Genomic DNA, 13,311 nt, shown 5'->3' with positions numbered 1-13,311 from the left:
CCGCCGAGTGCGTCAAGATGCTTCTGAAGAATCGAGCCAGACTTTTCGTTCAGCTCTAGAAAGGTCTGGTTTGTTCCGTCCTCGACCATGGGCACGACAAGCGCCTGGCGGGAGCGGAACCGCTGTGATAAGACCACACCGGCCCGGCGAAACATTTTATTCTGAAGAGCATTTTTACGACGGTACTGAATATGTAACGAATGTAACGAATGTAACGAAAACTCATAAACATGTCTTTTTCTCGTTACATTGTCAGTAAAATTCTAGAGATTTTTTGTTTTTCTAATTTCACCCCCTTGAGTTTCCTACATTTTTACCCGCGGAGCGGGCGTTTTGAATCATTCAGAGCGGGTATGGAAAACGAATCTACCATATTTATGCTATTCTGTATCCTTTTTGGCTTTTTTTGCTATTTTGGATATGTTAAATTGTTGTATTTAGTAAAACTCCCCAAGATCGCTCTTTAGAAAAAGTTTCTAGAATCAGCTAATAAAAACAACATGTCTCCGTTTTCGTTACATTGTCAGCAAACTCGTTACATTCGTTACATTCGTTACATTCGTTACATATTCAGTATCGACCCATTTTTAGGATAGACAAAAATGGTGATTAGGCGTAGTATGCATGGAATTGAAACCTAATGAACCGCTGATAACTTAACTGTCTCAGTTAAGTAAACAGAACCGTGAACAGAAGAAGAAATTGACCTATTAGTTTTTCATGAACTTGGCGGAGTTTAAGTTGGTCCGGCTCATAAGTAAAAAATTCTATAGAACTGGGTCGCGTTTGACCCGGTGATCGCTGCACAACATCACATAAACGCAATTGAATTGCACCACTCAAAGGATCTTGAAGGTCTTCTTGAGCTCAATGCAGAGCTTCCAATCTTGCTTCGTCATTTCATCTCGGAACCATCTGAAAACAAGGATGACTCACGCCCGGGCAAAGTTCAAACTTACTCTTTCAATGCGTCGATTCCATCTCTGGATATCCTCGTGCAGAGGTAATCAGTCTTTTCGAAGTGGCGACCCAACATTTTTGGTGCATCGCCTGTCGTGTTTTCGATCTTGATACAGACTTCCTCGCCCTTCTTGGCCACATCTACCGGCTTGTTACTGCTTTCAATGGATGAAACTGCGCCAATACACATGTTTTCCTTAACACAGTCTTTACAAAGACAAAGCAGCTCTTGCAAACCTTGTTTGGTACACAAATTGGTGCTCCTACTCTCAACTGGCCATCATCGATTTTGACACCGATGACGATAGGATCTCTTTTTGCGAAAATACAATCTGGCAGGATAGACATTTTAGCAGGGAAGATGGCAACTTCCTTGAGCTCTTCTTGTTTTTGCTTCTTCTGGTCTTTGAGATGTTTCTCGAACATGTCTGTCAAGTGATAAATAATATTTGCCGTGAAAATCTAAATCGAATCATTAGCATCTGTAACAATGCTTGCAGTACCTTAATTGGCGGTTTAAAACTATCGGCGAGCTCTTGTGCATCTCGGGTGACTGGAACATCGAAGGCGAGGACAACTCCGTACTTTTCATCGTGCTCAAGCATTGTCGACGCTCGCATGATGTCACGCTTGTTGACTGGGCCGATGTTGATGCCAGAGTACTTGACTTTTTCGGTTCTAAAAGACGGTCAAGTTTGAATTCAGCCACTTTTTCTTACCGAAGATATTCGAGGAGGGCTTCGAGAGAGCCAAGAGTAGATGCCTGAACGTAGACACCTTCTCCTGAGCATCTAATCGCATCCAAAGCATCGCCGATTTCATCCTCAAGCTCTGCTTTGAAGTATTCCACTTCGTCATCTTGCCGAGCAATGTACATCGGCATGCCAGCAAGTGCCTTTTCGATTTCTTCTCCTCGACCGACGACTTTGACACCAGTTGCGCCCTTGACCCGGTCATGTTTGACCCAAGCGTTTTTCACTCGTAGATCCTTGTTGACCGGAGGAGTGTAGATTTGCCTAATATGCGTGGCGAATGGTCCTTGCTGACCGGCGAGGACCATTTGGTCGCCGTTTTGAAGACAGCCATTCACAAGAATGGCGTCTACTGATTTTCCGAGTCCTTCGATTGTCTTCACTTCCATAACGGTACATTTGACACCGCTGAATTAATCGTTGAGAAAAATAAAGATGTTTTTATGACTTACGCATTGTAAGTGATCTTTTTACCGACGATGTTTTGAGCAGAATCGATGACTTGAGCGATTAGGTTGCCCATACCATCACCTAAAAAAAGTTAATGATGAGAGATTCTTTTTATCTGACCTGTAATGGCGGAGGTAGGGACAATTGGGATCCATTCTGCTGCATCTTCGCCTTCAAGCTCCCAGAACAACTTGACGTTCAGCTCCTCAACGGCCATCTGTGTATATACATTGTCATAGAGCTTCTTGAACTGGTTCCTCGTGCTTTCCTTTTGATTATCAATCGTTTTTCGAACATCCTAGAAAGCATGAGTCTGCTGTTCCGAGTAAAACCACTTACTTGATGAGGGCAGAGTTGCAAATTTTGTGAGCTAGCTGAGCTGAGCTATCTGAGCTAGCTGAGCTACAGCTCAGCTCAGCTCAGCTCAGAAATTTTGAGGTGAGGGTCAGCTCAGCTCAGCTCAGCTCAATTTGACCTCAGCTCAGCTAGCTCAGCTCAATGGTTCTTCGAAAAGAGCTAGCTCAGCTCAGCTAGCTCAATTTTGACCTCAGCTCAGCTAGCTCAGCTCAGCTCAGTCTATTGAGCTGACAAAGATCGAACCACTTTTGATTGGTCTTTTTTTCAAAAACTTCGACGTATTTTCTGTTCATGCTTTCCTGTTGGTCAATTTTATATAGAAATAATTCGAGTTTTCTTTGAAACAAGAGAGAAATTAAATAAAAAAGGGCTTCCAATAAAAAAATAATAAAGTACAGATGGTAAATATGTGATTGCGAATGTGAGAGACTGGTCTAGGGGTGTGCGAGGGCAGGGGCTCCCTGTCCATCTACGCTAGAAGGTTGAAACATTGGCTCATCCACATAAATGATACCACTGTATAATATTTTGGAGAATTCCTTATTGTTAAATGACAGAATAAATTTTTTATGTCAAAAAAGTGCGATGTTGCGAGTGAGATGCTGGTCTAGGGGTGTGTGAGGGCAGGGGCTCCTTGTCCATCTACTCAAGAAGGTTGAAATTCGCTTCAACACATTATTTTGACATTTTTTGTAGTAAATAAAAATCAGCTTTCTCCGCTCAGCTCAGCTAGCTCAGCTCAGCTCAGCTAGCTCAGCATAAAAAAATGGTCAGCTCAGCTCAGCTAGCTCAGTTTGAGAAATCGTCAGCTCAGCTCAGCTCAGCTCAAAAATTTTCAAATATGCCCCAGCTCAGCTCAGCTCAATTTTTTTGAAAAAAACCAGCTCAGCTCAGCTCAGCTCAGTTGTTTTTTATGAGGAGCCAGCTCAGCTCAGCTCAGCTCAGTTTCAACCTCAGCTCAGCTAGCTCAGCTCAGAAAAAAATTTCAAAAATTTGCAACTCTGGATGAGGGGAAGACTTCCATTCATAAATTCTATCAATTTTATTCAAAGCGACGACAAAGGGACAGCGTTTCTTTTTGAGAAGCTTAATGGACTCACGGGTCTGATTTTCGAGACCGTGCATGATATCAACCACTAGAAATATGGTAATGATCAGATTCATTGCATTATTCATTACCAAGAATAGCAACATCGCAAAGAGAGGATCCTCTTGATCTCAAGTTCGAGAAAGACTCGTGACCGGGTGTATCGATAATAAGCAAGCCGGGGATTTGAATGTCAAGTTTTTCGCCGAACGCGACTTTTTTGACAAACGAGGTTCGCTTTTCAATACAATCAAGAGGAACGTTCGTTGCGCCAATGTGCTGCGTGATACCACCAGCTTCTCCGTCTTGGACGTTCGTCCGTCTAAGATTGTCGAGGCATTTGGTCTTTCCGGTATCTACGTGGCCAAGGACACAAACAATGGGACATCTGTAATCGCCTTCGATCGCGTTTTCCTTGTTGTATTTTCTTCGCTTTTTGATTCGCTTGTGAACGTCGGCGATTTCGAAGAAGTCATCAGGTCGCGGGCCGGATTGTTTGACACTCAAGTCTTCGGTTTCTTTTTTGGCAGCAGCTTTGGGCGCTTCTTTTACGGCAGGCTTCTCGGCCTCTTCTTCCGCCTCGTCTTTCTCCGCCTCGTCTTCGTCAGAAGAGGAATTGTCCCAATCGTCACCAGAGCTTTCTTCGTCAGCTTCACTGACTTCGGGAGAGTCTTCTTGGCCTTCTTCTGCCTCTTCTTCAGCTTCGGCCTTTTCAGCTTCTTTTGCCGCGGCTTCTTCTGCTTCACGCTGGAGTCTTTCTTGCTCCATGAGTTTTTTCTTTTGTGCTTTTGATAGGATTTTGACTGGAGCAGCTTTGACCTCTTCTTGATCGACATCATCAACATCGATTCCGCGATCAGCTAGGAGAGCCTCTGCTCTCGCCTTGTCTCGCTTTTGCTTCTCAGTAAGGGCTTTACCCTCTTCTTTTCGTCGTTCGAGACGTTTCTTTTCACGCTCGTTCTTCTTCGCGCGTCGTAGTCGTTCTTGCTCGAGCTTTTCGTTATGTTTCCTGAGTGCTTCGGCAGCCTTGGCTTCTTCTTCCTCGCGCCTTTTCTTTTCAGCTTCTTCAGCGGCGCGTTGAGCTTCGAGCATTTCACGGAGAGCAGCAGCTGGCGGACCGCCCTTCTTTTTCTTAGGCTTTTCTTCCTCGCCTTTCTTTCCTTTTTTGCCCTTTTTGCCAGTGTCTTGGGGCTCGTCATCTTGAGCAGCGAGTTCAGCGGCAACTTCGGCCACGGTCTTTTCTTGCTGACCGCCTTTTTTCTTCTTGGCTGCTTGCTCCTTTTTCTTTTGCTTTTCACGCTCTTTCTTTTCAGCAGCTTTTTGGGCCTTCGTTTTTATGGCAGGGCCCTCAGCAGCAGGTTCTAAAAACGAAGTGTAAGGAATATGACAATTCGAGAAAGAATAAAACCTGGAGTTGGGGCTTGATCTTCTTGGGCGTCTTGCCCTTTTCCTTTCTTGCCCTTCTTTCCTTTCTTCTTCTTGTCATCGTCCGACCACATATCATCGATGTCATCAACAGTCTCCGCAGCTGGAGCAGCCTTGGCTGATACTTCAGGGGCCTCCTGTATTGAACAGAATAGTTAAAATTTCAGAAAGCTGATTTCAAACCTGGTTGGTCTCCGCTTCCATCTCCTCTACGTCGTTTTCCCAGTCATCATCAACCTTCTTGTTTGCCTTCTTCTTAGGCATCTTGCTAGCATGCACAAACTAGAACAATCAAAATTTCATTATTAAAGATATTTTTTATATATTTTATTTGTAAGAGAAAACGAGTTTTGGTCAGTGGTGGATTGAACATGCAGAAAGGCAAAATTGAAATCATCATTTTGGTGGTTAGACTGTGTAAGTTACAGGTTTGGATTTTATGGAAAAGAATGATCTAAGGAAAATACAAATAAGCTTTTGTCAGATAAAAGTATGCAAAACGAGCTTTTTGGAATTCAGCAAGCATTACTTGAAAAAAGAAAGATAGGCAAAAAAAGAAACAATGAGTAGTTTTATTTTTATTATTTTACAAAAGAAGGTAGTACGTCCATGGTTTTTGAAGAGCTTATCAGTTTGTTTGAAGTTTCGGGACGGAGGAAGTAGTGCATCTGTTAAATTTATCATGAAGGATTTTTTTCATTCATCATTTGGGTCATTGGGATACTTTCGATTTGATCACCATCGTTTTTACGACCTTAGGGCAGCGCCTCGATAAACGATATTGTCGGTTCTGTGAGTTGTTTCCGGCTTTTGGTAGATTGGATTATTTCCCTAAAAATAATTTACTCTCGATTCTCGGCAAAAACTGATTTGGGGAGGAAGAGGCGTTTTCTATTTGATACCTGGTACTGCAAAAGCTTCTGGTCTTTTAAAAACTGTTTGTACTCCATTCTCTCATAAACGATGAGAGCAATTTTGAGAAGGACTAAGATCAGAAGACCTAGGAAAAGGATACTACCAGCGATAATGGCCATCGCGACGAGTGGATCCATCGGAACCGGGCACTCTAGCAATTTTATTGAATAAAAAATCAGTTTTTATTAATTTTCAAACACCGGTTTCACCAAGTTTAACACCATGCAACATTTAGTCACTCTTTTTATACTAACTTTAGTAGGATTTCGGGCCGATAGAATGTCAAAATAACTTACACTAGTGAGCGCCTCTTTCGAGCGCATTTTTTCAAACTCTTTGACTTCCATTCGGGAGATCCAACAAATAATCAGCTTGATCAGTAATAAAATGATCAAGCCAAGGAAGACAACACCGCCAAGAATGCCACCGACAACCATCCAAACGTTGACCGGCTCGGGACATGCTAGTTACATAACAATGTTAAACACCAAATCCGATTAGTAGTCGTTCTGTTATTCTTTGTTTTCACAAAAAATAACCACCATTTTCGGCAAGAATAACATCGTTATTTCAAGCTTTTTTCTTACCTCGCGTGTCGCTAATCATCAACTGAACTTTCTTCTCATTTGACATTTTATAACCAAAGTTGAACTGGCAACCCTCCCGGTCCTTGGAAACGCACATCAGGGAATCTGCATTTTCGTCTTTTGGGATGAAAATTTTCTCAACATTTTCGATTTCAAAGCGGCCTTTTTCGCCTTCGACCTCGACGATGCCTTCGATGTAGAAGTCCTCTCGCTTTTCAGTTTCCTGGTTTACGGAGCGGCAATCATCGGCACATTTCTTGTCTAATAAATTGTTCTAGAGCTAGAAACGTGCCGTAAAAACTCACTCAGAACAGGTCCGTCTTCATCATCGAAAAATGCATTTGCGAGGCACTTGGCGCAATCTTCATGTTGTTCGCATTTGGAGTTGAAGTTCTCGCAATATCGACCGGTGTACTTGCCGATGCCGGGGAATTCCTTGCACTCGCACTTTCCGCAGTTGCAGTCTCCATTGCCAGAGCATTCTGCTGCGCTGTCCCCGTATCGCCTCAAGTCTAAATTTTGATCATGCACTTAGAACGAGCCTTCATAATGATACCTTCTGGATTCTTACAGACTCGCTTGTCCGTACTACACGAGCAATTGTCGCCACTCCAGCCATCAGCACACTTGCAAGTTCCATCACATTGGCATGTTCCATGCTCTGGTCCGCCACAGGGCAAGTTGTTGAACTTGTGGCACTCGTCAGAGTCGCACTCGCAGAACTCTCCAGTGATGTCGCGTCCGAGATACTTTTGGCATTGGCATTTGCCGCAAACGCAGCTGCCAAAGCCTGAGCATGGCTTTTCGTCCACGTCCTACAAAAATGAGCCAATCATCGCAATATTTTCCGTTACCTTTGGATTGATACAGCCTTCCCAAACATTTGCGGCATCAGTTTCCACATCGCACTCGCACATGTTTCCAGTCTGGCCTTCTGGGCAGACGCACTGTCCGCAGGAATAGTTTCCGCTGTTGCACGAGAACGGGACGCTCCTCTTGTCTAGCCAAAATTTAAAGTGGATGACTGTTCATTGGAAAAAATCAAAACGGAAAGCAGACTTACCCAGGGTGAACTTTGGATCGACCATGAAGCTGGGCGCAGGGTAAACAGGACAATCGCAGTCGCAGATGAATTTGATTTCCACCTCCGATTTGGCATCCATTCCATAAATCAGGAAGTCAGCAAGTGCCGTCGTAGTTTCTGGACAGACCCCATCGCTATTCCATGTTAACGTAACATCAAAAGTAACGGCTTGGTTCCTGTTGATTTTTTCGCACTCGAATCCGTCGGTCCAAACATCAGGTTTGTCCGCATGGCACATTACTTTCGCAGCGACCTGGACGTTTTCCGGAATTCCAGAGTGCTGGAGTCGGACTTTCTGCGCTAGTTGGTTGTATTTTTCTTCGATGATGTTTATCACATTGTTCGAATCGTCTTCTAATTCTCCCACAGCTGCTAGCGGCAATAAATCCGCCAAAAGTGAATAAGTCTTTTTGACACTTTTTGTCACGGCGAAAATCATGATGATTTCGTTCTTGCTTATTACGTCGACAATTTGCCCGATTGAAGGGTAATCGTACTGGACTGCCTTGTCCCGTGGAATTTCATTCGGCATGGTTGACCCATCAGTGTGGCATTGCATATCGTGTGGCTCTAGAATCCCGCCGAGCTTGCCATCCCCAGCGACATGGAAGGGTGCATCAGAGGAATATACGATCAGTTTGTGCCTGTCATCGCCCCAGCCAATGAGATCCTTGCATACAGCTGCTTGCAGGATGCCGTCGAGTCCTGCTTCTGCTTGGTCCAAGTTACTCGAGTGATCCATTTTGTCGACAATGTCAAAGAACTTATCCGTGTCCAGCGTCAAGTTGAGATTGTTATGAAAGTTGTACGCGGGCTCACACGGCCGCTCCTTTCCACACGGATTTTTGAGGTCTTCTTCGGTGATCGAAATGAAGGGCATAACTGGTTTGTCGACAAAGCTGCCGTGGCCGATCCTAAAGTTGTCTTTTCCCGTGATTTCCGTCATTTTTTCGCAGAGCTTCGACGCCAGGTCTTTCAGCTTTACCAGATCGTCCTGCATCGACTGCGACAGGTCCATGACGTAGTACATGTCGATCGGGTAGTACTCTTCTGAATGAAACTCGATTTGAAAGTTGTACGACTCTCCGTGACGCAGTTCGACGGTCGATTTCTTCGGCCGGATCTTTTTGCCCGCATCAGTGATGCTCCGCGAGCTCTTCTTGTCTGCTTCGATTTGCTTGCAGCCCTGCTGCTTCAGGTCGTCCAGACGGCCGCATTTCATCCTGTGTGTTCCCATATCCTCGGCAGTTATGTTATCAGCGCACCAGGCGCAGTCGGGCCCGCGTAAAATGCAATCCCGGCAGGTTTCGATCGACGGATCTTGGCAAAACTGCGTCTCTGCAAGAAAATTTTATGATCAGTACATCCACGGAATTCATTTTTACCTCCATTGACGAACTGAAAAGCCCCGTAAAGAGAGGCCAGGGTCCGACTCAGCCGCATTTCTCTTTCTTTTTATATCTGTTTTTATTATTTTTCGTCCGTTCGGCTGTTTCCCTCTCAACTGCCTTCTGAATGAGCAATAAATTGATCTCTCTCTTTCTCCCGCGGCTACACAGCGATCAAAAACAAAAAATGAATAAAGGGGGTTGAATAAGAGTGGATCCACTCACTGCCAGTCACAAGTTTGTGTAAAAGGATCAACGTCGAATTTTTATGGGCCAAGTGGGATGGCCGGCGCACTTTTCAAAAAGTTGAAATCATCGATTATCTCGTCTCGGCGGGATGCGACACCACAAATCGGATTCAGAAACGGAGATCAGTTTACGATCACTTATTATCTTGTCGGATTTTTATTTATTGCGGTATTGAATTGTTTCTTTTTCAAAAGTGGAACTTTTTGTAGTCAATGACAAGGGAATAAAAGAATAATAAAAATCTACAATTATTTAGGTCAAGTTTACTAAGAGTTGTTTTACTTTGAATTTTTAAAAGAAAAAACTTCAACAGAGAAGGAAGCGCACTTATAATTTATTGCACGATGGAATATTTTCATAAAAGAAGTCAGGGTCCAAAAAAGGCACGCTTCAGATATCTTTTTAGCTCAGAAGAAAGTTCAGAAAGTGGATTTTTTGTTCGCAAGAGCGAATTTTTCAAGAAAGAGTAGTCTAATTATCACAGCTCGTCATGTCCGCTTTGGGTTGGTGGAGAGACGAAAACACCTTCGGCGACTTTCCACTCAGTTGCTCCGCCAGATTTCGACTGCGCCACGATTTCCATTTGGCCGCTGATGGGTCGGTTGAATTGTTGACCGCTGGCAGCGAGGTACTTTTGCGTTCCCTTGTGTTTCAGTTTCACCGCGCTGTCTCGTCGCCACTGAGAATAAACAAGGATTAGGGGCTGTTTAATTGGATATAAACGGCGTTTGAAAGCGAAATTAATTAGGCTTGGCCGGTGGCCCGGGTGTTGTTCTGGACTTACGGGATTGTTGCCTCCGCAAATTACTTCCCAAACGTCCATCGCGTCTCCTGCCCCGTCGTTGCCGTACGCACTGACTTCTTGATTGTTCGTAAGCGGCGCTCTATAATGAAAAGGGATTGGATTAATGAGAAAGGGATGAATGAGCAAACCTGTGATGATGAGAGTGGAGATTTTTCATCGTGTTAATGTGTGTAAGAAGCACTTCACTACCGCACATGACTGAATCACCTCGTTTGCAGCTGTCTTCAGAAGCTCCGCGGATCCACCAATACGAATTGGAATCTGTCTCACCGCGGAAACCGGTTACTGATTGCTGCCCAGAGCCAGAACCGTACGTCACCTGCAAAAGTACATGAATCAAGATAGTCTGTTGATTTTTACCTCGTGGCTATGAAGTCTCATCGTATAGGCTTTGTTGACGAGTTTGATGACACTTCCGCATGTTACGAAGTCGGTTGCAGAAACTGCTCCGATAAAAAGAGCCGACAGCAGCATCTAAAACACATCAACTGTAAATACACCAACCAACTGTTGAAACTGAAGGTTCTTTCAAGAGTTGAAAAGAGCTCTGAGCATTGCTGCTTCTTTTTCCATGACTTCTGCCGTGCGCCCTGCTCTATCATCTTTATCATGCTTCTCGAGCTCTGAGTAAATATCGTCGTTGTTTTCAAAATCGTTCTTGCGCCGTGGAATTATGTGGACATGAACATGGGGGACGGTTTGGCCCGCTTCGGGCCCGTTCTGAACCGAAATCGTCGACGAGTCTCTTTTGGGGGATCATCCGGGGACAGAGCGACGTGTTTACGTTTTGCTGACTAATGGCCACGTCATGCCCATCGTTTTTTGAGCCGAAAACTCAAGAAAATCGTGAAAAATTAATCCCCTTGCCCGTGAAAAGCACTTTTGACAACTTTCTCGACTTTCTGAGCGACTTGAAATAGATCCGAAACCTCGTCCAAAGTCAGATCTTCAAAAAGAGGCACAACTCGTATCGGCGAAACGAGAACATGCCCGGGCAAAACTGGCTTCAAATTGACAAAAGCGAAGCTTTTCGAGGTCTCGTAGAAAATGCAACTTGAAGGTGGGCTCGGTAACCTGTGTAGAAACCTGAGTCAGGGTTCTGCAGAACTCAATTTACGTTTTCAGTACCCTGGCTCAGGTTTCTACACAGGTTGCTAAGCCCAGACTGGAGGGGATTGTGATATTTTTTGAGAAAAGCCTGGACATCTGAATAATCTGCGAAAAAACAATAGTTGATTTTTGTGTGTTGATAATAATTTTGAACAGAAGCGGTTTTGATTTTATTATTGCAATTATCCAAGAAGAATCGGAGATCCATTCTTACATGTAGAATAAAAAGGGTGATAGGATGAATACAGGGGAAATACTGTTACTGTCAGATGAAATACTGTGAAGTTGGTTCAAAGGATTAGAGAATTGAAAAGAAGATTCTAGGCGACGTTTGGACGTTTCGAACATCGAGAAAATGATCACGGGAGACAACAAGTGTAAAGCATTTTTTATCTATCTTTTTTGTTTATTTTTTTCTGAAGAGTTTATCGGGAGTTTTGAAGCTGAGCGGAGAGCCAGTCCAGACCTTCGTAAAGACCGTCTCCTGAGGTCGCGCAAGTTGCCTTGAAAAACGGGTTAAATCGACGATGGGTTAAGTTTTCCAATAAATTGGTGATTGTTGCTTACCTGTGTGTGCCATTTTCTTTGCCTGAGATTATGAAGACCGAGTTTGTCTGTTATTTCTGCTGCGTTCATCGCATTTGGCAAATCCTACGAAAGATACATTGATCATCCCTTTTTCCGACTGCGCTATCTAACCTGTTTGTTGGCAAAGACAAGAAGGACGGCATCCCTGAGTTCGTCTTCGTTGAGCATTCTCATGAGCTCTTCTCGCGCTTCTCCGACTCGCTCTCGATCGTTGGAATCAACAACGAAAATAAGACCTAACCACATCATCAATCGTCTCAATCATGATTTCCGTACCTTGAGTGTTCTGGAAGTAGTGTCTCCAGAGAGGTCGGATCTTGTCCTGTCCACCGACGTCCCAGACAGTAAACGAGATGTTTTTGTATTCAACAGTTTCGACATTAAAACCTGAAAAGTTCAATTGAAAAGTGGGGCTCTTCGATCGATTTTTAACATATTTCGTCAATACACATACAAAAAGAGATCTACTGCATGTATTTTGTTATCAAAGTCAAAAATAAAATTCCTGCAGCTTTTCATGCCTCTGTCTAACAGACAGCAGGTCGAAAAATTGAGAATTTTGGATCATAAAATGCAGAAAAACTTGAGCATTTTTCGGCATTTTAGGGTTGAAAATTTTCAATTTATCGAATTGCTCTCTGTTGGACAAAGGCATCAAAAGCTGAAGGACGTCTATTATTGCCTTTGGAAACGAAAGACAAACAGTAAATCTCTCACAGCATGAATGAAACGAACTTACCGATAGTAGGGATAGTAGTGACGATTTCGCCAAGCTTGAGTTTGTATAAAATGGTGGTTTTACCGGCAGCATCGAGACCGACCATCAAGATCCTCATCTCTTTCTTGCCGAAGAGATTCCGGAACAGGTCGCCGAATACGTTTCCCATTGCTTCAAAAAGGATGTTCAATTTTCAAATAGACAAAATAAAAAAGCACGTAGACAACAGTTATTCTGGAAACGATTTTTCTCTTCAAGAAATGTTGTAAAAAAAATTGAAAAAGAAGGGAAGTAGGCCCGATAGAAACGCTCTGGATTGGCGCGATCTGTTTTCGCCGCGAATTATTGATAAAATGAATAAGCCAGGATCGATTCTTCCTTTTCGTTTCAACTTTTGACTTTTCGAACTTTCACTAAAACGCACTTGAACTTGAAATCTACCGTTATTATGGCGTTCATTTCTCTAAACAACGAAAAAAATAACCAAAAGCCATAAACTCTGAAACTAACATTCAATTCTCCGTGGCCCAAGGAACGAGCCAATTGGCGCGGAGAACGAGGATCGAACCAATATTTTGTCGGAAATGGCGAAACGAGAAAATGGTCGAAAATTTGAACTTTGAAACCTTCGACAGAGGAAAAGAACGAAGCGAAAAATGAGGCGAACAGTGGCGAATCTTGCGGCGAAGAAATTTTCACACATCAATTCGGCTGGAAAAGCGAATATGGTTTCGGAAAGGGATTGAAAATAATTCATTTTTCCAAGAAAAATGTTCAAAATCTTCATCCCTTTTTAACAGGTGACCGAAAAACTGCCAACAGTTCGTACTGCCGTC

At 43.5% G+C, this 13,311-nt stretch overlaps 4 protein-coding genes across 5 annotated transcripts; all 4 read right to left on the bottom strand.

Annotated features, from left to right (window-relative positions):
• Nucleotides 1-603: 603 nt before the first annotated feature.
• On the bottom strand, nt 604-5,324 carry LOC145700212 (eukaryotic translation initiation factor 5B-like). Its single transcript, XM_081777467.1, has 11 exons — nt 5,215-5,324; nt 5,015-5,168; nt 3,699-4,967; nt 3,524-3,655; nt 2,283-2,462; nt 2,165-2,243; nt 1,680-2,120; nt 1,464-1,638; nt 1,198-1,422; nt 960-1,156; nt 604-915 (listed from the first exon to the last, which is right to left on the bottom strand). The coding sequence occupies exons 1-11, from the start codon at nt 5,293-5,295 to the stop codon at nt 840-842; spliced, it is 3,009 nt and encodes a 1,002-aa protein (XP_081633593.1). The 5' UTR covers nt 5,296-5,324; the 3' UTR covers nt 604-839.
• An 18-nt stretch (nt 5,325-5,342) lies between these two features.
• LOC145700176 (integrin beta-2-like) lies at nt 5,343-9,258 on the bottom strand. Of its 2 annotated transcripts, none has more exons than XM_081777429.1 (8): nt 9,003-9,258; nt 7,597-8,955; nt 7,388-7,533; nt 7,090-7,348; nt 6,839-7,045; nt 6,534-6,794; nt 6,243-6,409; nt 5,343-5,862 (listed from the first exon to the last, which is right to left on the bottom strand). In XM_081777429.1, the coding sequence occupies exons 1-8, from the start codon at nt 9,058-9,060 to the stop codon at nt 5,779-5,781; spliced, it is 2,541 nt and encodes an 846-aa protein (XP_081633555.1). In that variant the 5' UTR covers nt 9,061-9,258; the 3' UTR covers nt 5,343-5,778. The 2 variants fall into 2 exon arrangements, with proteins under 2 accessions (XP_081633555.1, XP_081633556.1); XM_081777430.1 differs by lacking the exon at nt 6,243-6,409 and adding an exon at nt 5,934-6,097.
• A 313-nt stretch (nt 9,259-9,571) lies between these two features.
• Nucleotides 9,572-10,569, bottom strand: LOC145700204 (stromal cell-derived factor 2-like protein 1). Its single transcript, XM_081777461.1, has 4 exons — nt 10,420-10,569; nt 10,188-10,378; nt 10,039-10,138; nt 9,572-9,933 (listed from the first exon to the last, which is right to left on the bottom strand). Exons 1-4 carry the CDS (start codon nt 10,531-10,533, stop codon nt 9,733-9,735), a joined length of 606 nt encoding a protein of 201 aa, XP_081633587.1. The 5' UTR covers nt 10,534-10,569; the 3' UTR covers nt 9,572-9,732.
• A 746-nt stretch (nt 10,570-11,315) lies between these two features.
• LOC145700206 (ADP-ribosylation factor 1-like 2) lies at nt 11,316-12,672 on the bottom strand. The gene is made up of 5 exons (XM_081777464.1): nt 12,497-12,672; nt 12,034-12,144; nt 11,869-11,993; nt 11,737-11,820; nt 11,316-11,672 (listed from the first exon to the last, which is right to left on the bottom strand). The coding sequence occupies exons 1-5, from the start codon at nt 12,642-12,644 to the stop codon at nt 11,595-11,597; spliced, it is 546 nt and encodes a 181-aa protein (XP_081633590.1). The 5' UTR covers nt 12,645-12,672; the 3' UTR covers nt 11,316-11,594.
• Nucleotides 12,673-13,311: the final 639 nt, after the last annotated feature.

This window comes from Oikopleura dioica, chromosome 2, assembly GCF_907165135.1.
Source record: "Oikopleura dioica chromosome 2, OKI2018_I68_1.0, whole genome shotgun sequence".
Classification (NCBI taxonomy): domain Eukaryota; kingdom Metazoa; phylum Chordata; class Appendicularia; order Copelata; family Oikopleuridae; genus Oikopleura; species Oikopleura dioica.
Note: the sequence above shows the minus strand (reverse complement) of the source record. Positions and strands in the feature narration are given on the sequence as shown.

Bases quoted from the DNA above. Each gene is read 5' to 3' on its own strand.
- LOC145700212 (XM_081777467.1), bottom strand. From the start codon at position 5,295: ATGCCTAAGAAGAAGGCAAACAAGAAGGTTGATGATGACTGGGAAAAC. The intron at 1,639-1,679 runs GTAAGAAAAAGT...ACCGTCTTTTAG, and splicing joins GCCCTCCTCGAATATCTTCG to AACCGAAAAAGTCAAGTACT. The intron at 1,423-1,463 runs GTACTGCAAGCA...GATTCGATTTAG, and splicing joins GTTTTAAACCGCCAATTAAG to ATTTTCACGGCAAATATTAT.
- LOC145700176 (XM_081777429.1), bottom strand. From the start codon at position 9,060: ATGCGGCTGAGTCGGACCCTGGCCTCTCTTTACGGGGCTTTTCAGTTC. The intron at 7,046-7,089 runs GTATCATTATGA...ATCAAAATTTAG, and splicing joins AGTCTGTAAGAATCCAGAAG to ACTTGAGGCGATACGGGGAC. The intron at 5,863-6,242 runs GTAAGTTATTTT...AATTATTTTTAG, and splicing joins CGAAAGAGGCGCTCACTAGT to GGAAATAATCCAATCTACCA.
- LOC145700204 (XM_081777461.1), bottom strand. From the start codon at position 10,533: ATGCTGCTGTCGGCTCTTTTTATCGGAGCAGTTTCTGCAACCGACTTC. The intron at 10,139-10,187 runs GTTTGCTCATTC...TTTTCATTATAG, and splicing joins CTCCACTCTCATCATCACAG to AGCGCCGCTTACGAACAATC. The intron at 9,934-10,038 runs GTAAGTCCAGAA...GTTTATTCTCAG, and splicing joins TTTGCGGAGGCAACAATCCC to TGGCGACGAGACAGCGCGGT.
- LOC145700206 (XM_081777464.1), bottom strand. From the start codon at position 12,644: ATGGGAAACGTATTCGGCGACCTGTTCCGGAATCTCTTCGGCAAGAAA. The intron at 12,145-12,496 runs GTAAGTTCGTTT...TGAACTTTTCAG, and splicing joins CACTACTATCCCTACTATCG to GTTTTAATGTCGAAACTGTT. The intron at 11,821-11,868 runs GTTAGATAGCGC...TATCTTTCGTAG, and splicing joins TTGTCTTTGCCAACAAACAG to GATTTGCCAAATGCGATGAA.